General features: G+C 41.8%; 1 protein-coding gene across 1 annotated transcript in view; it reads right to left on the minus strand.

Moving 5' to 3' along the window:
* PLXDC1 (plexin domain containing 1) overlaps positions 1-23,867 on the minus strand; it is a 118,157-nt gene extending 94,290 nt beyond the window's left edge. The window contains exons 1-2 of the mRNA XM_063959710.1: positions 23,630-23,867; positions 19,607-19,752 (exon numbers count right to left, since the gene is read on the minus strand). Coding sequence (XP_063815780.1) covers positions 19,607-19,752; positions 23,630-23,753 — 270 coding nt within the window. The 5' untranslated portion in view covers positions 23,754-23,867. The remainder of the gene's footprint in view (positions 1-19,606; positions 19,753-23,629) is intronic.
* Positions 23,868-24,331: the final 464 nt, after the last annotated feature.

Genomic DNA, 24,331 nt, shown 5'->3' on the forward strand with positions numbered 1-24,331 from the left:
CAATTCTGCTAATCTTTCGTTCGCAATTCTGCTAAGCTAAGATACACTCCCAGAGGGCGGCGGCCTAGCGTGTGCAATGCTGCTAAAATCTGCTAGCGAGCGAACAACTCAGAATGACCCCTTGGTAAGCTATATCTGTATGGCCAAATCTGACAAAGTTCCTACCACTTGGTGGTTGAACCAAACAGCTGTCTTTTGTTCATGCTTGTGCATATTTACAGTTTACACAGAGTTCTAGCACTAGTTCATCTAAGTTGGTCTATTGGTCATTAATACTTATTACATGGGCAGGCACAATAGGAGGAGTGGATTTGATAAACCCAGAAAGAACTCTGGACAGAGCCCATTATGGTTGATAAGCAGTATGTGTTTCTACAGATGTGTTCTCATTCATCTAACATTTTTATACCTTTTTTGCATTATAGCGGCATACAAAGTTGCAAAGGATTTGGACAAAATCACAGATTAAGCTTAATAGTACATGGTGTGAGGCATGGGATGGTTACTTGTCTTTTGCCGTTTTTACCCAGATTACCAACATAGGCCCTCATTTGCATGGATTGCAATTGCAAAGCTGCTTGCAACTGTAGATGTGGCGACATTGCATCTTCTTAAATAAATGTGAATCTTCATCTGCAGCTGCCCTGCCTTATCCATCTGATTGTGGTAGTGGCAGTCATCACTGTGGGCTCACATTTGCCCTAGCCCTATACCTGGAGCAAGAGATCCATTTGACATCAAACAGATCTCAGTGTACCCTCACCTCCTGAATAGCCTGCAATCCTGCCCACACGCCCATGACATGTCCTCAGAACACATAGCCTATGTGTGAGCACCCAGTTGCCATTCAGTTAAGCTGCCACAAGTGGAGATACGGCCAATGGGGGTAATTCCAAGGTGATCGCAGCAGGATTTTTGTTAGCAATTGGGCAAAACCATGTGCACTGCAGGGGAGACAGATATAACATGTGCAGAGTCGGAGTTAGATTTGGGTGGGGTGTGTTCAATCTGCAATCTAAATTGCAGTGTAAAAATAAAGCAGCCAGTATTTACCCTGCACAGAAATAAAATAACCCACCCAAATCTAACTGTCTCTGCACATGTTACACCTGCCTCCCCTGCAGTGCACATGGTTTTGCCCAATTGCTATCAAAAATCCTGCTGCGATCAACTTGGAATTACCCCCATCTTTAATTATATTTAGAGCATTGAAAATGCAACTTAATAAATAGCTTTAATATCGTCAAGTGTTAATACATAAAAAATTAAACAAACAAATTAACGTACAAAAAGTTACATAACTTACATACTAAAAAAAATGCTGGATCATAAATCAACTTGCAAGTTATCCTCACAAATATAAACAAACTCCAGATTTGATATGTCTTTTGGAGTCTAGAATATATCTCTCTCCATTAAAGATGCAAAGATATATTTGCTGTAACCAGAATGAATAATTGAAAGCAATAAACCCAAATCTACAGACAACGTAAATATAACTTATTTCTCATATACTATACAAGGGAGACATAGCACGTAGAAAATGAGTGGGTTGAACACCAAAGGAAGTCAGACGCTGTGTCATGATTGGCTGATCACCACGGGTTTGTGCCACTTAGCTACACCACTCAACACACACATTTAAAGGGGGATGAATAGTTAGTGTTAGAGACTCCCCATCTGTGGTCATGGAACGTGCTGAGACTGGACTACAGTGGCTGTACTGAAGTCCTATCTGATGAACATGGAGAAGCCACCTCCACAGACTTCCCATTACAATTCTCTTGTTTGTAATGCGTTACTGGTATAACATGCAAAACATCTCCTTTACCCTGCGCTTCACATCCACTTTCTACCTTTTTACCTGCAGTGGTGTTACACTTCCTTAGTGTATGAGTACCTTAATTGCTGTAATCCCCCCCAACTCTATGTAACCTCTAGTGCTGTGTCACTCCACACTTCATCAACTTTGGGTGAACCCGCAGGACTGTAACCACCTACTTCCCCACTCTGGGAGCACCAATGGTGCTGTGATCCCCTCTCTAGACATAACCTCAGTGCTGTGACACAACCACTGTACCCACTCTAGGAGTATCCTCACTCAGTTGTGTGACACCCTGACCCTTGAGTGTACCCATAGTGCTGTGACACTCCCAATTCACAGATCATAGGTGTACACTCAGTGCTATGACACCAATACTTTATTAGTACCTGTAGTTTGACACTTTCAGACTACATAACATAGGTGTACCAGTAGTGACACCGCCATGCTAGGTTTACCATCAGTGCTGTCACACACCCATGCTAACTATACCCTCATCAAGACCACATTTCCACTACTTTTCCCCATTACTGTGGCACATTACTGTGCTCCTGTCCCCGCGTTCTCATTAATCACACTACCTGACCCCATCCTCGACCGAACGTGATATGCTGTGTCTAGACTAGACCAACATATTCTTAGAGATACGTTCTCCTTCTGCCACAAGATGCCTTGGCTACAGATGTGCCTCATACATATCTTCTAGAGTACCCGCTAACCCTGTATGTGTATCCACTGTGATCTATAGGTCCCTTTGCTCCTCTACCTGGATGTGGAAGTCTCTGGATTAACTCCACAGTCTTCCATGTGGGGGGTGTTCTGACAAAATTACTTTTCTGAGAGGATGATAATTGTCTACCTGGATGCACATATTTCCATTATATACTTTATGTATATATTACAAATGGATGATTAGATTTATGTCTGCCATAAACTATGATATGAATTTCTGTGTATAGTGTGACTATACAGAATGCATGTACAGTATAAAATAGGATTTTAGTACCTACCGGTAAATCCTTTTCTCCTAGTCCGTAGAGGATGCTGGGGACTCCAAAAGGACCATGGGGTATAGACGGGATCCGCAGTAGCTTGGGCACACTGAAAAGACTTTGACTGGGTGTGAACTGGCTCCTCCCTCTATGTCCCTCCTCCAGACCTCAGTTAGACTTTGTGCCCAGGACTGACTGGACACTCACTAGGGGAGCTCTCCTGAGTTTCTCTAGAAAAGACTTTTGTTAGGTTTTTTATTTTCAGGGAGACCTGCTGGCTACAGGCTCCCTGCATCGTGGGACTGAGGGGAGAGAAGTCAGACCTACTTCTACTTAGTTAAGGGCTCTGCTTCTTAGGCTACTGGACACCATTATCTCCAGAGGGTTCGATCACTTGGTGCACCTAGCTGCTTGTTCCCGGAGCCGCGCCGTCACCCCCCTCACAGAAGCCAGAAGAAAGAAGCCGGGTGAGTATGCAGAAGGCAGAAGACTTCAGTGACGGCAGAAGACTTCAGTAACGAGGTACAGCGCAGCGGTAGCGCTGCGCTCCATGCTCCCACACACTTCACCAACGGCACTCACAGGGTGCAGGGCTCTGGGGGGGAGCGCCCTGGGCAGCATGTTACTGGGTCTTGCAGGCTGGCAGAAGGCTTTTCGGTGCCTGGGCACCGTTTTCCGTACCCCCGCCAGCATTTTCATTTCTGAATTTTATCGGGCTGAAGCGCGCCGGGAAGGGGCGGGGCTTAGCCGCACAGCTCACCAGCGCCATTTTCTCTCATCCACGCCGCTGCATGAGACGCTGGCCCGGGACCTCCAAGCTCCACTTCAAGTGACAGGGAGCAAATCGGGGGGGGGGGGGGGGGGGGGGCACAGATATTTGGTGCATAATTATTGTAGTTACAAGCAGCGCTTTACACATATATTGTTTGGTGGGATATATGGGCGCTGGGGTGTGAGCTGGCATACTCACTCTGTGTTTCTCTATCCAGGCTTCCTTGTGGGTCTGTCCCCTAGCTGAGGCAGTGTGTGTGTGTCGGTGTGTCGGTACTACGTGTCGGCATGTCTGAAGCTTAGTGTTACTCCCCTGAGGAGGTTGCTGGGGGCGCAGATGCGGGTCTGGAGTTGGCTCTGTCGGCACAGCCGACACCTGATTTGCTTACAATGTTAAGTACACTACAAATGTGGCCTCATTGTCTAAAAGATTAGATAAATCGGAGTCTCAGTCACAGGTCTGGAGGAAATCCATGGAGGATGCTTTGTCTCAGGTGCAGACCCCATCAGAAAAAGAACAAGCGGCTGTGCTGAATATCAGGAACGGAACACAATGTACAGAGAGCCAACGTAAAAAATAACAATGTTTATTTGTAAAACATATAAAAAGATTAATTATCATATGACCGGTGAATAATATGTATATATAAAGAACATTCACTAGACGTGAACTGGTGGTCTGTTGTAATAACTCAGCTTTTTGGGGTGAGAAGTTCCGTGTTTAACTAGTTAAATCATTGATAAGTACCAGGTGTATTAGTGGAATCCTTGTAAATTCAAAGTCCCTCAGTTGAAAATGAGATTCAATACCTTTCCAAATGGGCTGGTGAGAGCCGAGCGTCCTCGGCTTCAATGTCCTGCAATGCCCATATACGCTGTGCAGCGGAAAGGAGGAGACCGTCTCTCTCACAACCCGGTCGTGGCGGCGTACTTGCTGAAGCCGCTGATGTCGGATGCTGTAGACGGAGGGTGCAGCGGGGACCAAGGAACACCTGGAAAAGTTCACCTGAGCTGAGTACGGATAGGGGCGGGCCTGACGCGTTTCGTCACGTTCACGTGACTTTCTCGAAGGTAGATACCTGCCTCCTAGATCATCCGGTATTTAAAGGCTGAATTGATTGGTGTGGACAGATGAATGTCATCAGCAATGTTTAAAAGCAATAAAAATACAAGAAACGAAGGCTCTCATGTACTAACACATAGCATTATATATAGTTGGCAGAAATGACTAGAAGAAAATACATTTATAGTTAACCTATTGGTATCAGAGACAGGCGTGGATTTAATATGGTTATACTTTATATTGTAGTAAATAGTAAGCCATTAAGAATAATGGTTTCAGTTCAGGTGTTATGACAGGTGTATTGATTCACAACACATTTAGTCACCTACTAGCATCACCTGTAATGAGTAGCAGACATTTATTACAAGGTTCACTGGACAAATATTATTAACTGTGTATATACTAGTGGTGCCGTTTTAGGTTAAGAGATGTTTAATCAAAGGAAAAAATATATCTATTTGTATATACCACCTCTACATAAAATATCGGACCGAGAGGAAAAACTTTTATATATTAGTATAGACATGATTCGAACTCTGGGATTCAAAACTAATGCTGATCTGTCCTCTAACCTGATGCGCCACTGGATCTGAAGTTTGTATAGAAGACAGACTGAGAGATAAACACAATAATTTACTTGTTTCAATATATTATAACAAAGGTAAGGGTAGTCTAACAGATGAATATCTTATATAGAAGGACATATTCCAAATTCTATAAATGGATCTAATTAATGATTAAAAAATCTTTTATATGCAACATCGTTATCAATATAATAAATATATCTTCTTTGTTGTGCTGTATTTATAATGAATAAATGATAAAACTAAAAAATAAAAGGTAAATAAAAAAAAAATAAAAAAATGGACAGTCCTACACATAAGAATGATAATATATTGCAAATGGACTTCCTTCATAAAACTCTGGATATTTCAAGGTATCATAACTAGACAGATGATACCAAGGCGTGTATTCATGATACAGATGTTTTATTTCATATAAATATGCACTATAGATGTTAGGTTAACAGAGAAGCATAAAGGTCAGGGGGGGGAGGGGGGGTGGGGAGGAGGAGGGGGTGGATGGGAGGAGGGGGGATGGTGGAAAGAGGAGGGGAGGGGGGGTAGTTTCTATACTTGAAATTATTGAATAATCTTCACAGATATCACTCAAATGTGATATCAGGAGAGTCGAAATAAAGATGAATTTTCATGAAAGATCAAATTCTATGCTTTCATTAAGCCCTTCCGGTGTAAGTGTTCTTAATCTATGTATCTAATAATTTTCCCTAAGACATAGTTTTCTATATCTATCTCCCCCCCGTATTGTGGGTTTGATGATCTCTATGCCCACTAATTGGATGTCATCCGGATTTTTATGATGCTTTTCTAAAAAGTGTCTGGAGACACTATGAAAAATTAGGCCCTTTTGGATGTTACGTCTATGCTCAAGGAACCTCGTCCTGAGTTTACGAGTTGTTCTACCTACATATATTAGGTTGCATTTGCAAACCAATATATAAATAACAAAGGAACTATTGCAGTTGATATGAGAACATATCTCAAATTCAGATGAGTCTGAGGCACCAAAGCTTTTTGTATTATTCTGAATATATGAACATGTGATACATTGTTTAGCACCACATTTGAAACACCCTACTATTTTCGGGAGCCACTGTGTATTGCCAGCTGATGTTGAACTCTCATTAGTGAGTCTTCTGTCAACAAAGAGGCTTGGAGCTAGTTGTTGCTGTAAATTTGTAGATTTTCTAAAGATCACTGAAGGGGTATCTTTAAGTTCAGATCGAAGGATCTGATCTGTGAGAAGAATAGAGTAATTATTGTAGATGATGTTTCTAATCTTAGAAGAAGCACAGTTAAACTGTGACATGAAATGTGGCTGGTCTTGTGCAAATTTACATGTGTGAGTTTTTGTTTTCAGAAGATCCCTTCTATCTAAAGCATCCGTTCTCTCCCGTGCTGTTTCAATCAATCTTGCTGGATAGCCACGATTACAGAAGGATTTAGATAATTCATCCGCTTGTAATTGAAAGTCCACTCTATTACTGCAATTACGCTTTATGCGTCTAAATTGTCCATAAGGGACATTGTTCAACCATGATTTGTGGTGTGAACTACTGTAGTGGATAAAATTTAAAGTGTCAACCTCTTTGCGAAACGTTTTTGTGGATATATTGCCCTCAATTATATCAAGTGAGATATCCAAAAAAGTGATGGATGATTGGTGCGCAGTACCGGTGAAAATTAAATTATAACTGTTGTTATTCAAGGAAGTGATGAGATCAGAAGATGAAGATTTATCACCATCAAAGATAAAGAACATGTCATCTATGTAACGGCCATAGTAGACGAGGTCCGCGCCGTGGCTCTGCCCCCACACATGCTCCTCCTCAAAGGCACCCATGTATAGGTTAGCGAAGCTCGGCGCGAACCTCGTCCCCATGGCCGTCCCAAGTATCTGTAAATAATATTCCTTATTAAATACAAAAAAATTGTGAGATAGTATAAAATTGATTGAATCCAGTATGAATTTTTGTAACTCTGAATCAATCATACTTGTTTTGGAGAGAGATTCTGCTGTCGTAGAGAGACCTCTCTTATGCGGAATATTAGAGTATAGTGCCTGCACATCGCAGGTCATAAAAAAATAGGAACTTTTCCAATTAATTTTTGAGATATCATTTAGAAAACATGTAGTATCCTTGATGTGAGAACGTAAAGAAGAGGCAAGTGGCTGTAAAAAATAATCAACAAAATGTGATAAATTAGAAGTGAGGGACCCAACACCAGAGATAATTGGCCGACCAGGGGGTGCAGTGAGGGATTTGTGAATTTTGGGTAAATGATAATAAGTAGGAGTGACATGGTGTGTGGGAATCAGATATCTAAATTCTTCCTTGGATATGATGCCTTTATCTAAGGCATCTTTGACTAAAATGGTTAGTGATCTATGAAAATCATGTGCAGGATTGGAGGATAATTTAACATATGTATTCCTGTCATTAAGTTGTCTAAAAGCCTCTGTCAAATTTTTTTATGACCTGCGATAAGCAGGCACTATACTCTAATATTCCGCATAAGAGAGGTCTCTCTACGATAGCAGAATCTCTCTCCAAAACAAGTATGATTGATTCAGAGTTACAAAAATTCATACTGGATTCAATCAATTTTATACTATCTCACAATTTTTTTGTATTTAATAAGGAATATTATTTACAGATACTTGGGACGGCCATGGGGACGAGGTTCGCGCCGAGCTTCGCTAACCTATACATGGGTGCCTTTGAGGAGGAGCATGTGTGGGGGAGGAGCCACGGCGCGGACCTCGTCTACTATGGCCGTTACATAGATGACATGTTCTTTATCTTTGATGGTGATATATCTTCATCTTCTGATCTCATCACTTCCTTGAATAACAACAGTTATAATTTAATTTTCACCGGTACTGCGCACCAATCATCCATCACTTTTTTGGATATCTCACTTGATATAATTGAGGGCAATATATCCACAAAAACGTTTCGCAAAGAGGTTGACACTTTAAATTTTATCCACTACAGTAGTTCACACCACAAATCATGGTTGAACAATGTCCCTTATGGACAATTTAGACGCATAAAGCGTAATTGCAGTAATAGAGTGGACTTTCAATTACAAGCGGATGAATTATCTAAATCCTTCTGTAATCGTGGCTATCCAGCAAGATTGATTGAAACAGCACGGGAAAGAACGGATGCTTTAGATAGAAGGGATCTTCTGAAAACAAAAACTCATACATGTAAATTTGCACAAGACCAGCCACATTTCATGTCACAGTTTAACTGTGCTTCTTCTAAGATTAGAAACATCATCTACAATAATTACTCTATTCTTCTCACAGATCAGATCCTTCGATCTGAACTTAAAGATACCCCTTCAGTGATCTTTAGAAAATCTACAAATTTACAGCAACAACTAGCTCCAAGCCTCTTTGTTGACAGAAGACTCACTAATGAGAGTTCAACATCAGCTGGCAATACACAGTGGCTCCCGAAAATAGTAGGGTGTTTCAAATGTGGTGCTAAACAATGTATCACATGTTCATATATTCAGAATAATACAAAAAGCTTTGGTGCCTCAGACTCATCTGAATTTGAGATATGTTCTCATATCAACTGCAATAGTTCCTTTGTTATTTATATATTGGTTTGCAAATGCAACCTAATATATGTAGGTAGAACAACTCGTAAACTCAGGACGACTTTCCTTGAGCATAGACGTAACATCCAAAAGGGCCTAATTTTTCATAGTGTCTCCAGACACTTTTTAGAAAAGCATCATAAAAATCCGGATGACATCCAATTAGTGGGCATAGAGATCATCAAACCCACAATACGGGGGGGAGATAGATATAGAAAACTATGTCTTAGGGAAAATTATTGGATACATAGATTAAGAACACTTACACTGGAAGGGCTTAATGAAAGCATAGAATTTGATCTTTCATGAAAATTCATCTTTATTTCGACTCTCCTGATATCACATTTGAGTGATATCTGTGAAGATTATTCAATAATTTCAAGTATAGAAACTACCCCCCCTCCCCTCCTCTTTCCACCCTCCCCCCTCCTCCCTTCCACCCCCTCCTCCTCCCCCCCCCCCCCTCCCCCCCCCCTGACCTTTATGCTTCTCTGTTAACCTAACATCTATAGTGCATATTTATATGAAATAAAACATCTGTATCATGAATACACGCCTTGGTATCATCTGTCTAGTTATGATACCTTGAAATATCCAGAGTTTTATGAAGGAAGTCCATTTGCAATATATTATCATTCTTATGTGTAGGACTGTCCATTTTTTTTATTTTATTTACCTTTTATTTTTTAGTTTTATCATTTATTCATTATAAATACAGCACAACAAAGAAGATATATTTATTATATTGATAACGATGTTGCATATAAAAGATTTTTTAATCATTAATTAGATCCATTTATAGAATTTGGAATATGTCCTTCTATATAAGATATTCATCTGTTAGACTACCCTTACCTTTGTTATAATATATTGAAACAAGTAAATTATTGTGTTTATCTCTCAGTCTGTCTTCTATACAAACTTCAGATCCAGTGGCGCATCAGGTTAGAGGACAGATCAGCATTAGTTTTGAATCCCAGAGTTCGAATCATGTCTATACTAATATATAAAAGTTTTTCCTCTCGGTCCGATTTTTTATGTAGAGGTGGTATATACAAATAGATATATTTTTTCCTTTGATTAAACATCTCTTAACCTAAAACGGCACCACTAGTATATACACAGTTAATAATATTTGTCCAGTGAACCTTGTAATAAATGTCTGCTACTCATTACAGGTGATGCTAGTAGGTGACTAAATGTGTTGTGAATCAATACACCTGTCATAACACCTGAACTGAAACCATTATTCTTAATGGCTTACTATTTACTACAATATAAAGTATAACCATATTAAATCCACGCCTGTCTCTGATACCAATAGGTTAACTATAAATGTATTTTCTTCTAGTCATTTCTGCCAACTATATATAATGCTATGTGTTAGTACATGAGAGCCTTCGTTTCTTGTATTTTTATTGCTTTTAAACATTGCTGATGACATTCATCTGTCCACACCAATCAATTCAGCCTTTAAATACCGGATGATCAAGGAGGCAGGTATCTACCTTCGAGAAAGTCACGTGAACGTGACGAAACGCGTCAGGACCCGCCCCTATCCGTACTCAGCTCAGGTGAACTTTTCCAGGTGTTCCTTGGTCCCCGCTGCACCCTCCGTCTACAGCATCCGACATCAGCGGCTTCAGCAAGTACGCCGCCACGACCGGGTTGTGAGAGAGACGGTCTCCTCCTTTCCGCTGCACAGCGTATATGGGCATTGCAGGACATTGAAGCCGAGGACGCTCGGCTCTCACCAGCCCATTTGAAAAGGTATTGAATCTCATTTTCAACTGAGGGACTTTGAATTTACAAGGATTCCACTAATACACCTGGTACTTATCAATGATTTAACTAGTTGAACACGGAACTTCTCACCCCAAAAAGCTGAGTTATTACAACAGACCACCAGTTCACGTCTAGTGAATGTTCTTTATATATACATATTATTCACCGGTCATATGATAATTAATCTTTTTATATGTTTTACAAATAAACATTGTTATTTTTTACGTTGGCTCTCTGTACATTGTGTTCCGTTCCTGATATTCAGCACAGCCGCTTGTTCTTTTTCTATGCCCCACCACAATACTACACATAGTATTCCGGCAAGCGCAGACTATCAGGAACATAAAATTGTGATCTTTTAATCCTACGAAACACGTATTGGTTTTCATTGTTATTTGATGATTAGGCGCTCGTTTGTTGCAGTTTTTTGTGCAGACCCCATCAGGGTCGCAAAAGCGGTCGTTTACCCAGTTGGTAGATACGGATACCGACACGGATTCTGATTCCGATGTCGACTTCACTGAGGCTGCTTTACACCCACGGTTGGTTAAGAGTATTCAGTACATGATTGTGGCTATTAAAGATGTTTTACATATTTCTGACGAACCTGCTGTGCAGGAAACAAGGATTTGTTTGTTCAAAGGGAAAAAACCTGAGGTGAAGTTTCCCCCCTCTAATGAAATGAATACTCTTTGTGAAAAGGCTTGGGAGTCGCCGGACAAGAAGTGGCAGATTCCCAAGAGAATTTTCATGGCGTATCCTTTCTCCTCTGATGACAGGGAAAAATGGGAGTCGTCTCCAAATGTCAACAAGGCTCTATCCTGTTTGTCTAAGAACTTAGGTGTCGCTTCCGTCCCCTGACACGGCAGCTCTCAAGGATCCGGCGGATCGTAAGCTGGAGACGTCTCTGAAGTCCATTTTCGCTAATACGGGTGCTTTGCTCAGACCTGCTGTGGCGTCGGTATGGGTGAGTAGTGCTATTGCTAAATGGGCTGAGAATTTAGCTGCTTATATGGATACCCTTGATAAAGATAATGTTCTTTTGACTCTTGGTTATATCAAGGACGCTGCAGATTACCTAAAGGATGCAGCGAGGGATGTTGGTCTCTTGGGATCAAGAGCCAATGCCATGGCAATCTCGGCCAGGAGGGCGCTAAGAGAAATATTGTTGAACAGAGTCGATTTTTATCTGTCACACTGATAACAAAAGGTTGTGTACCGCTGAACTATATGATGACAATTTAATGGTCATCTCATGATGTTTTTCCTTCGTAAGATATTAGGATCTCCTAACCAATTTAAAAAATAAACATGTAGAACATCTTCTGAGAGTTGTTATGTCTAATATAGTTGTTATGCGTTATTCAACTATTATAAATAGTAAATACCCACATATGGAAATTATATATTACATATAGTATTGAGAAAGCAGAAACGGGAGTTCCCATGCTGAAATCGCACACCAAATGGCAAGGCACAATTTGCATTCATTAAAAAGTGCAATGCGATCATATGCAAAGCAGCCACTATCATAAGATGTGTTCCGATTGGCCCACTTGCACATATATATTTTTACCAATTTTATTTTATTTCCAACATACACAATTGCCGTTAGGCAGCTAAAAACTCTCTAATAAAGTAGAAACTTGTCTTGTGTATGACAAGAAAAAAAAACTACCACACAAAAGCATTGTTTATACCAGCGATGGCCAACCCGCAGCTCTCAAGCCGCATGCGGCTCTTTCATCCCCCGCATGCGGCTCGGCCGGCTCCTGGCCACCGCTGCCACCAGCCCCAGACACACGCACGCCTCTCCGGCGGCGGTGTCTCTCTTCAATTCGACGCCGGCCCGTGAGCCAATCAGAACTCGCGGACAGGCAGCTAGGGCTCCTAATTGAAGAGAGACATCGCCGCCGGAGAGGGAGCAGCAGCAGCAGCGCGGGGACTGGTGAGCACTGTGGGGACATGTGTATCTGGCACTGGGGGCATAGCAGGCACTGTCGGCATATCTGGAACTGAGGGCATAGCAGGCACTGTGGGGTCATGTGTATATGCACTGGGGGCATATCTGGCACTGGGGCATAGCAGGCACTGGGAGCATTGCAGGCACTGTGGGGACATGTGTATCTGGCACTGGGGGGCATAGCAGGCACTGTGGGGACATGTCTATCTGCACTGGAGGCATATTTGTCACTGGGGGCATATCTGTCACTCGGTTCATATCTGGCACCGGGGCATATCAGGCAATGTGGGGACATGTGTATCTGCATTGGGGGCATAGCAGGCACTGTGGGAACATGTGTATCTGGCACTGGGGGTATAGCAGGCACTGTGGGGACATGTGTGTCTGGCACTAGGGGCATAGCAGGCACTGGGGGCATAGCAGGCACTGTGTGGACATATGTATCTGCACTGGGGGCATATCTGGCACTTGGGGAAAAGCAGGCACTGTGGGGACATGTGTATCTGGCACTGGGGGCATAGCTGGCACTGTGGGGACATATGTATCTGGTACTGTGGGGACATGTGTATCTGGCACTGGGGGCATATATGTATCTGGCACTGTGGAGGCACCCATTTTTTGGCGTTTTTATATGTATGTGGCACTGTACAACATGACAAAAAACGGGGTTATGATGAGGTCATACTTCTACAAACGTCATACCAAAAATGACACAAAAATGGGGTGTGGCTTTGTGACAACTAGGCCACGCCCCCATATTTGCGCATGCGCATGATAGTGGCTCTTGCTCTTGACTGTAGATCTTTTCTGGCTCTTTGCCTCTGACTGTTTGGCCACCCCTGCTATAGACAATAGTAGCACATTTACCTCCTGTTTTGAGTATGGTGGTATTTTTTTCTCTCTAGAGTACATTATTTAAAATAAAAGTGACCTACACTTTGATAAAATTGCTCATTAGTCCTACTAATGGAATAAATAAGTTATAAGGGTAAGGTGCAATAACACATGTATTACTTTATAGATCCAGTTGGTCATACTGCTCAGGCTATGTGAAATTTACAGTTACAGCTGTTTGTGCAGAGACGGAGAACTTATCACTGTCAGTTGACATACTCAGCTGGTTATGCAGATTTAGGGGCAGCTTCAGAGTTGTACACAAGTTTGTTTTCTGGGCGGATATTTTGATTAGCACTGTACATGCTCCAAAGCTTAGAGTATGCAACTATGACCAACTAGAGTCGTTTCAAAGTCATGAGCAAATTGGGGGTAATTCCAAGTTGATCGCAGCAGGATTTTTGATAGCAATTGGGCAAAACCATGTGCACTGCAGGGGAGGCAGATGTAACATGTGCAGAGAGAGTTAGATTTGGGTGGGTTATTTTATTTCTGTGCAGGGTAAATACTGGCTGCTTTATTTTTACACTGCAATTTAGATTGCAGATTGAACACACCCCACCCAAATCTAACTCTCTCTGCACATGTTATATCTGCCTTCCCTGCAGTGCACATGGTTTTGCCCAATTGCTAACAAAAATCCTGCTGAGATCAACTTGGAATTACCCCCTATGCTAATTGCCTCGTTGATTTGTGGAAGACCCCTGCGTCCGCAGCCAGGCTGCAAAGGCAGGCGCAGCTCAACCGTTTTTTGAGTCACAGCGGCAAACCTGCCCTCATTTTAGTCACCTACCCAACACCGAGTCGACGCCCCCATGTCACTGCCCCGTTCCGCCCCGCAAACGCCTCTGTCTGTCAATCAAATCTCCCCAGCCCACGCACACGCAGTGTGTATGTGCACTACAGCGGCCCCAGGGAGAATGCAAACACATCTCAGATGCGTCCAAACCTGAATCGGGCCCTATGTCCACACTGATGATAATTTTCAGACACAGAGAAACAAGTTCAATTAGGGTAGGATAATATTATGTTTAGAAATGTTTTCATGCTACAAAGTTAAGTGTCAGTGTGAGCAAACATTTTGATGGTAACTACTGTATTAATTCTTTGTTGGTATATGTGTGTGTGTGTATGTGTGTAAATAGGGCGCGATTCAGACCTGATCGCTGTTGTGCGAAATAGCATAGCGGCCGATTATCAGATGACCGCAATGTGCAGGCGCGTTGCCTGACAGCGACAGGATGGTGAGAAAATGTTGATCGCACGGGCGTTTGCAAGGTGATTGACAGGAAGCGGGCGTTTTCAGGGAGGGTATGTCACATCACGTCACGCAGGGCCGGATTAACAATGGGGCGGGTGGAGCTGCAGCTCCAGGCCCCCCATCAAAATAGGCTACACGGGACTCGGGGGCGGAGTTACACGGGACTCAGGGCAGGCTGCTGCTCAGTTGCTCACATGCTGTGAGAGGGGAGAGGAGAAGCTGCTGCACATCATACAGGGACGGCCCAGCCTGTGAGACTGCACTCTGCTGTAGTGTGTAAGGTAAGAGTGAATGGAGGACACAGTGTGTGTGTGTGTGTGTGTGTGTGTGTGTGTGTGTGTGTGTGTTTCTATATGTGTGTGTGTCTTGATTGTGAACTTCTGCAGGGAGTAGGGTAAAATATAGCACAAGGGTGAGGAAGTGTGTCAGTGAGATAGAGCGCAAAGTGAGGGAGAGCGTCAGTGAGATAGAGCGCAGGCTGCAGGGTGAGGGAGAGCGTCAGTGAGATAGAGCGCAGGCTACAGGGTGAGGGAGAGCGTCAGTGTGATAGAGCGCAGGGTGAGGGAGAGCGTCAGTGTGATAGAGCGCAGGGTGAGGGAGAGCGTCAGTGTGATAGAGCGCAGGCTGCAGGGTGAGCGAGAGCATCAGTGTGATAGAGCGCAGGCTGCAGGGTGAGGGAGAGCGTCCGTGTGATAGAGCGCAGGTTGCAGGGTGAGGGAGAGCGTCAGTGTGATAGAGTGCAGGCTGCAGGGGGAGGGAGAGCATCAGTAAAATAGAGCGCAGGCTGCGGAAGAGCGTCAGTAAGATAGAGAGTGCAGGGTGAGGAAGTGTGTCAGTAAGATAGAGCGCAGGCTGCAGGGGGAGGGAGAGTGTCAGTGTGATAGAGCGCAGGCTGCAGGGTGAGGAAGTGTGTCAGTGTGATAGAGCGCAGCCTGCAGCAAACTGTCATTCTGGAGCATGTAGTACTTGTCCTCATCTGGGTGGTGTTATGTTCAGGAGGGTACTTGTGACAGCTGTCGCCAGGGAGGCAGTGAGGGAGAGATTACAGCCTCCCTGTATGATTCCAACCGTTACGGCTATTATCCCATCTCTGGATTATACAGGGAGGTTGTAATCTTTCCCTCCCCAACTCCCTGGTGACAGCTCCCCACAGGTAGGACACCCCCTGGACAGAGACGAGCACTACAACCTCCAGGAAGCTGGTCAGGTTCGGCTTTCCAGGTTCCGAACTGTTCCGGTTTCTATCTAATCCCGTTTCTTTTTCCATGTACAGTAGGTGCTGTTTTATTACATTCCAGTGGGGAGAGAATGTGTGTGACAATAGGTGTCTCAATCCTCGCACATTCGGACGCATGCATGTACAGATGTAGCCAGTCAGTCTTCCCCCTGTTTGGCCCTGTCCAGGCGACACCCTCTCTCCAACCCCACACCATCTATCCACCAGTCCTGATACGTATCTCTTCTTAGCATAGCTATTATTTAAAAGGTAAGGTCTTTTTTACATATAGAAAGATTTCACATTTACAGTATGACATCACTAAGCAACCCGTAGCCTCTTTCGTTGAGAGGTTTCATATTTACGTCATCACTATATTTTTCATATTACGGTCATGTTAACAAGATGTTTTCCTTTGTCCATTTGTAGATTGTCACATTACACTATTGATATAAGAGAAGAAGGGAGGGAGATGGAGTTTTTCAAGGTAGGCGCTAGTCACACCCTATGGCACAGGCCACATCCCCTGTGCAGACAGACCCTCATAACATCAACCACACACCCCCATTACTAGTCATACCCCCACAGCGTATTTCACTTCCTCTGCGGTGGCATATAATTGGCCCTTCATAAATTTCAGCTCCAGGCCCATGTGGACTTTAATCTGGCACTGACGTCACGTCAGCTCCGAACCCGAACAGCCTGTTTGTATCGCTCTGTAGGAGTAAGTCCTGGGCTACACACAGACTACACAGACTGGAAAATTAATTTGATGGTGAGTGAGTTGCTAACGGATTTGCAGCTGTCCACTGTCTGGTGGAATTTTCACATGCCGTACACATGCATTCACACACCAGCACGGGGCAGGTTTTCATTATCTATTGGTGGCGGCTGCAAAAACGCACATCGGCAATCAGGTCTGAATCGGGCCCATAGATAGATAGAGATCATGTCTTGGTCCTGGTATCTCTCCTTACTGTTTCTGCTCCATTTTCTCTTCAGGTAACAGCCCGTGCCTCATTCTCTCTTGCTTAGGTTATGCCTTGTGCCCTTCCTTCAGAATTCACCCTCATATACAGGCCCCAATCTCTAATCATATCAAACACTACTCCCAGTCCCTATGCTGTCTCTGGTCTTTGGCTTGTCCACCCTGTGTTTTCAGCTGGATGGAAGGCAAAGTGCTAGGTTCTGAGAAGCGGCCTAGGGACGGGATACCTGGGAGGGCTTCTGCATTTACTCAAGGGGCTTCCTCTCAGCTTGATAAGTATCTCAAGCAGATGGCATATGCTGTGGGTGTGTAGAAATTTGCATTGGCAGATGCTTGGCAAATTTTTTGCACTGAAGTACAAAAATGAGATTTCATTTAGCCTGAGTGTGAAGAGGGCACATTTACACAAGTACCTCCTACATTATCACCCTTTTATTCCCTATCATAAGGCCTAGAATTCTCTTCAACCTCTGAGATACTGTAAATCCAGTCTAGTCACTAAACTTAAATGGAACACTTTACACCCAACAGTTTAACTTTTGTGAGAAAGCACCCTTGATGGTGCCGTGCAGTCAAAGTGATAAAAACCTTCAACACGCAGAAAAAATACAGCCTTTCTCAGAAACATTTTTAATGTCCCCTCTCTCATTCATGATTCTTTTAATACAAATGAAGGTAAACAGAGCAGTATTTGGGGGGACTAAAAGGTTTAAATTAAATGAAATGGTCCTAAAGTTATAAAAGATTGGACTTAGTTGTGACTATATAGGGGGGGGGGGGGGGTGTAATAGGGTGTGAGAATCAGAAAGTGAGTTGATTTTGCCATGTTAATGATTGCCACTTTAAAAAAAACATGCAAACTCTCACATTGTGATTCTCACACTCTATTACATCCCTCCCTTGTGTCACAAGCATTTTACAGAGCATCTACCAGTCCACCATGCTTGATGCAAATTGTTTTTACAGTCCTGATGCAAAAGACTGTGCAATAGGACAAGTGGGTACACATAGGGCTTTATTCTGGGCAGTATTTGCACAAATGGTAAATGTTTTACAACTGCGAATGCGTCTAAGTTGCTAAAAAGTCACGCAGTGCATGCATACCACGGTGTGAGCACAAAGGAGCAGTAGCGATTGAGACGAATGGTATCTAAAGTTTATTGGAAATGTGATTGATGCTCCTGTGCAGTGACTGGGAGCAGGCCCAACGACAGGGAGGCACAACGGGGACATTGTACCAGGACCCGTGATTCTGAGGCCATAGAGTACACTATATATTCTCTTCCTCAAGGATAGTCCCCAGTCTACTGGTCTCTGCCTGTGCCGTAAAGTAAGTGAAGAGTGGTAGAGACACATGGGGAGGATCAATGATAGGTTTAGAAGAAAAGGTAAAAGCTTAGCACACACGAGTGACACTGATGGAATAGAAAAATGTTTTCTTTTTGAAGCTACTTATCAGTGTAGTCTCAGCTGGTGGCAGGAGTGATAAAAAAAAAGCATGTACAATGCATTTCACACTATCAAAGTCCCTACAGCTTCTGGGGTCCACCTAACAAGCTTAACAAAACTGTTGAGGTTCTCTTGGGGGAGGGTTGGTTGCACATGGGGAAACAAGTAAATGACGATGCACATACAAAACTGGAGACAAAGGAACCAAAAAAATTGGACTATAGAGAGAGTGTAGGAAGCAAATAAGACATATATTTTTGGACAGATAAACAAATATGGGGGGAAAGAATGGTCTAGGAGAGGGCTACTCGGGGAATGGTCAAGGTACGAGGTACCTTGTGAGCCGTACTCACCTTAGATCAAATGCAGACCGCTGATTCTGATCAGATAATTTACTGGCCCATTACTTTACTACAGTAAAGAAATGCCAACAGAGGAAGCTGGGAGGCAGGGCCACAAAACTGCAGCCATTTACTATACACTGTGGGCCTGATTCAGATTTGTATGCGTACAAATCCAGCTTTTGTGGAAAATGTGTATGTGCAGAACGGGTCCTGCAAGATCGCTTGTAGTCCTCCCTTAGCCCTAGCATGATCTGCAAAATGAGGACATGTCGTCTATTTTTTTGTAGGCATGCTAAGCCCAGGGTCTGGACCCTGGCTGACCAGTCCTGACGGCCATTGTGAGTAAGCTTTGACTTGTACAGACTGGCCGATGATCGCGATGGTGATCCAATACTGCGTATTTGAACACTGCACTCAGATCGCAGATGCACGCAGGCGACATTTATATCCTACAGCTGCTTCCCTGCGACTGTGCAATACCATATTGGAATCCTGATGCGTTCAGCCAATATTTTAAAGGGGCAGTCATTTAAAAGGCAAAACCAACCTTTTAATGATTGCCCCTTTAAAACCTTTGCCAGACTTGCTGGAAACTCGATGCCTGCATGTCAAGACTATTACATTTATCCCATCTCTCCTTTAAAAAAAAATTATAATAATTTTATATTGCATACAAACAATTGTGTTGGAGAATATTTTTAAATGCTGTTTTATGTCTCAAATTGCATAGCTGTAGTCTTAATATCCATAAAGATTCAAGAGTTAACTGAACATAGAAAACAGACGTTAGGATCCATTCCAGATTCATACAGTGCACGAAAAAATAAAATTAAAAAAATAATCAATTTTTAGTACTCACTAGTATCTGTGTCTGGTTATCAGGTAGAGTATCAATAGACAGGCTTTCCTCGCCTCGTGTTCCACTCCGATTCCGCCCATTGCTAATGTCACGCGGCAGTCTCGCTAAACGTTTATCCCATCGTCCGGTCCTGAAATGACTGAGACCTGCAAAGTACGAGTGTGTGGTCTTTTCAGATTACGTGTCTCTTCTTCAGTGTGGTAAGCTGTCCTAAAGATCTGCATGCAGTACTTTTTGTTTTGTCTTGAGGTCAAAACTAAGCTAAGACGTAACTAGCAGGCTGAGAATAACATTTAATTTATGTAATTATCCATTCATTCCTGTTCACATTTGGTAATGAATGACTGAGATACTGTATATCATTTAATGCAAGAAATAACTTAGTGAAAAAAGGCCTAATGCTAGACACTGAGGAATTGCATACAACTCATTCACGTGAGTAAAAAAAAACGAGACATGTCATTTACAACTCTTACCGTCTCATACTTGTGATTGTCTCTTTAAGAAACAGTAATAGGTAGCAATGGCCTAGTGGGCAAAGCATAACAACCATTCCGGGGTCTGAATAACAGTCTTGCCGAAATGGTTTCCTCTGTCACTGATAGTCAAGTATGGTGATGGCTATCCATTGGAATGAGGATGCTAACCATTGCCTGCCTATGGCCAGCTGCATAAACCGTCTCTTGGCTACCTATAGCTGAGTGACTGGTCTATTCATGAAGCAGTGAAAAATGTGGAGAAGTGAGCCAGTGGAGAAGTTGCCCATGTCAGCCAATCAGCATTTCCGTAACATTTTTAATTTGCATACTTTACAATTGTACGGAGCAGCTGATTGGTTGCCATGGGCAACTTCTCCGCAGGCTCACTTCTCCACCCTTTTCACTGCTTCATGAATAGACCCCTTAGTGTTTGCATGCTTGGCCTCTGCCTATTAAGGAAAACTATCTCAAGACTATGAGGAAAGTCATCTCATGTCTCTGACAGAAGAAATCCATGTTATACCTCACTATGGCCAACTAGGACCCATCTCCTGCGTGGCGATGCTTGGCAAGAAATTCATGTCATTCCTGGCTTTGACTAATGTCATAGATATGAAATTATTCATATAGCAACATTCATTTACTTTTCTCGATTCAGCAGTACAGTTGTATTATCCACGAAAATGTAATACCATTTAATAATGAAATCTAAATTTGGCTGCTGGATAATATATACAGTATAGTAAAAACCCAAATACCTCCAAGCATGTCAAATTATGACACAAATTTGATTTATAAAAATAACACATCTCACAGGCCCACACTCCTCTTGGCTCCTCAGTGTAATTAGGATGCCATCAATCATGTGCCTCTAATTATTGTTACTATAAATATTATACAGGATGGAAATTGTCATTCCCAAGTATACCAGATGCCTGACTTCATTATCCATCTAGTTTATTCCAAAAAAACTTCCTGCTTTATTTAATATACTAAACTTACACTACATTATATTATATAAGACATAATGTTCCAGTACTAGTCTTGTGTCTATTTAAAGATCTGTCTATGATGTATAAGTCAGTGTTGAAATTAGACATCCCTCATTATTTCTTTAACTGGAGAGTTTGTCATTAAACTTTGCAGAACTATATAGATAAGATTAATTAATGTAATAGCGTGGGTTAATGTAATAGCGTAGGGTTAATGTAATAGCGTGGAGATCGCAGGTGTCGGCAAGTTTCCGGTGAATTTTACACTTACCCATATTACTAAAAAAGTCATATTTTTGTCATTTAGGCTGGTTATGACTAGTAATAGTTGAAAGCTGTGGTTTGTTATAATAGGTACTGATGTGCATTGCCCTATAATAAGATTCCAGAAAAATGAGTGCCGTTAATTGTATTTTAGGCTATAGCAACACTGAGTTCCTATTTGGAACACCTTTTCTCCTTCACAAGGGATATTATACAAGGTTATTCATAAATCTTGTATTTAGCACACCAACATTTGCTTTATCTTGCACATTTGGTACAAATGTAGTAGGTTTCCAATTGCTGGACCCGGTACGATTTTGGCAGCATAGCCACTAGATTTAAAGCTGCCATTAGTTTTAATATAAAAGTAACCTGGTTTTGCCTTAAAACTAATTGTCACTTTAAATCTACAGGCTGTAAAGGCAATCACACCAGGACCAAAAAAAACTGAGCCTTTTATATTTGGGTCATGAGGCCGAAGTGGTTAACATTGCTGCTTAGCAGGTCTCATTCTTGGGTTTAATTTCAATAGAGTTGTTATTAGCATAGAGTTTGTATGTTCGTCCTGTGCGTAGATTTCTTATACATTTTATCATTTACTTCCATATTTCAAATATATACTGCTACATTGGTTGGTTTCTGTGTAGTAGGAAATTGGATTATGAGCCCAAACCATTGCAGGGTGTGATGTGCCTGAATAAAAATATCTGTTTGTACTGCTCTGCATATTATGCTAACCAGGTTGGTTTTGCCTTGTAAACGATTGTCGCTTTAAAAATATGGGCATTCAGGTACAAATTCCTGCTGGACCTCTGGCTTCTTGCACCCTATTAAATTTACCCTGTGGTTGTGTTGCCGATAGCAACAAATCAGATTTTAGCTATCACTTCTCTATTGTCCTGAAAATCTTGCAGTCTATGGCACGCAATAGTCATTAACTGCGTTGGCTGTGTCAGATTATAAATATGCCCGGAAAATATGAGTGACAATGCTAAGGATTCCCATTATTTGCTCATGATATTCAGAAGGGTGTGTGTGTGTTACATGTTGCCAGGTACAATGTAAGCTCTTAATGTGGGATGTATTGTCAAGAAATGTAACCACTTTACTGCCAGACAGTTTGAAAGTACAGTGTTTCATTATTCATCAGACTCTTTTTAAACATGCAATAATAGATCCTGCAAGGTTTTTCATTAATAACTGCAAGTCCAAATTTCAGAGCGTATTACTTTCAGTTTTCATGTCTTAATTTGGGGCCCATCTTTATTGCATAGGCACACCATACTAAGTACATATATTTTTGTCTTGTAGGTAATACATAAAACTTGATATGTGGTTAATGATTGCTGTGTTACACTGCAATATATATATATATATATATATATATATATATATAGATATATATAGATATATATAGATATAGAGATAGATAGATAGATAGATAGATAGATAGATAGATAGAGATATAAAAAATGTTATAAAGCAATGTTTCAGTATACATTGTTTCAAATTACATGTAAATGCATGTATACACATTCAGTAATTGCATAGCAAATGTGTGTTTATCAGAAAAAAACTCATTATATTGTAAATAAAGTTGTTTACAAGAAAAGATTAATGTTTATTTAGTCATTATGCCCTTTTTATTTTATTTTATCCCATTTGTTCTCTGCTTTAACCTTGTACGATCACTTTTTTTCTCTAGGGAGTGAATACGTAGTACCTTAAAAATATTTTCATCTGCATATAATTTTGTGACTAATAGCCCTGTTTATTTGGAAGAAAGTTTTTGTTTTAACTGTCATTCCTAAAACTGCCTGATGTGCAGTAAACAAGACTATTTCTGCATCTCATACATACAGATTGTTATTTGCATATTGAAAATATACATATTTAAAGAATATTATATATGTGTATCTTTAGACCAGGGATGGTGAATCTTTGGCCCTCAAGCTGTTGTGGAACTACACATACCAGCATGCCCTGCAACAGTTTTAGCATGGTCAAATAGCAAAACTGTAGCAAGGCATGCTGGTACGTGTAGTTCAACAACAGCTGGAGGGCCAAAGGTTCCCCATCTCTGCTTTAGACAAACATCAAATCATACATGTACATACCACAGGGAAAACAGGTTTCATGTAAAGTTACAAGGACAGCTGTTTAACGTCTAAGATTTACAAGCAAAGGAGTTTATAACCGGCACAAGAATAATCTATGCTGCAGGGTTTACTTTTTCTCTATCCAATTTACTTTATAGTGGAACTACTTGTAAAGATAGTTAGACTTACCTGAAGTATGTGAGTAGTCCCAGCTTTTCACAGTCTCTTCAGTGGTTCTCACCAGTGTCAGGAACAGGACAAGGACCCAAAACATCTTCACACACCAATTCAGCAATCCCTCACCTACCCTCATCTAAAAATTGTTTCCTTTTCTAAACATAATTCTTTAAGAGTGCAGACACACAGCTGTTTGGGAGTTTGTGCTGTGTGTGATCCTGAGCATCTAAGGGAGATGGAGGAAGCCAAGTGTGGGATGTTCTGTTTGTTAAAAGCAACTGGAACCAAAGAAAAAGATAGGAGGTGTGACAACACCCCATCTAGTGGCCAGCTCATTTTACACATATACAAAGTTCCTTTCTCCATATTGATCATATTAAAACAGGGGTAGAAAACTATTTTGGTCTAAGGGTCCCATTGAGAGATAGTTTGGGACTGCAGTAAAACTGAATTTGCTTACTACTGTATGTAAAATATGTTGAATTTACTGCGGGGTGGGAGGAACCCTCCAGTTATTCCAGGAATCCATATCAGTAGTACTACAGCCATGGTCAAAAGTTTTGAGAATGACACAAATATAAATTTTTACAAAGTCTGCTGCCTCCGCTTTTATGATGACAATTTGCACATACTCCAGAATGTCATGAAGCGTGATCAGATGGATTGCAATTAATTGCAAAGTCCCTCTTTGTCATGACAATGAACTTAGGGGGG

Source organism: Pseudophryne corroboree, chromosome 3, assembly GCF_028390025.1.
Source record: "Pseudophryne corroboree isolate aPseCor3 chromosome 3, aPseCor3.hap2, whole genome shotgun sequence".
In the NCBI taxonomy this organism is placed as follows: domain Eukaryota; kingdom Metazoa; phylum Chordata; class Amphibia; order Anura; family Myobatrachidae; genus Pseudophryne; species Pseudophryne corroboree.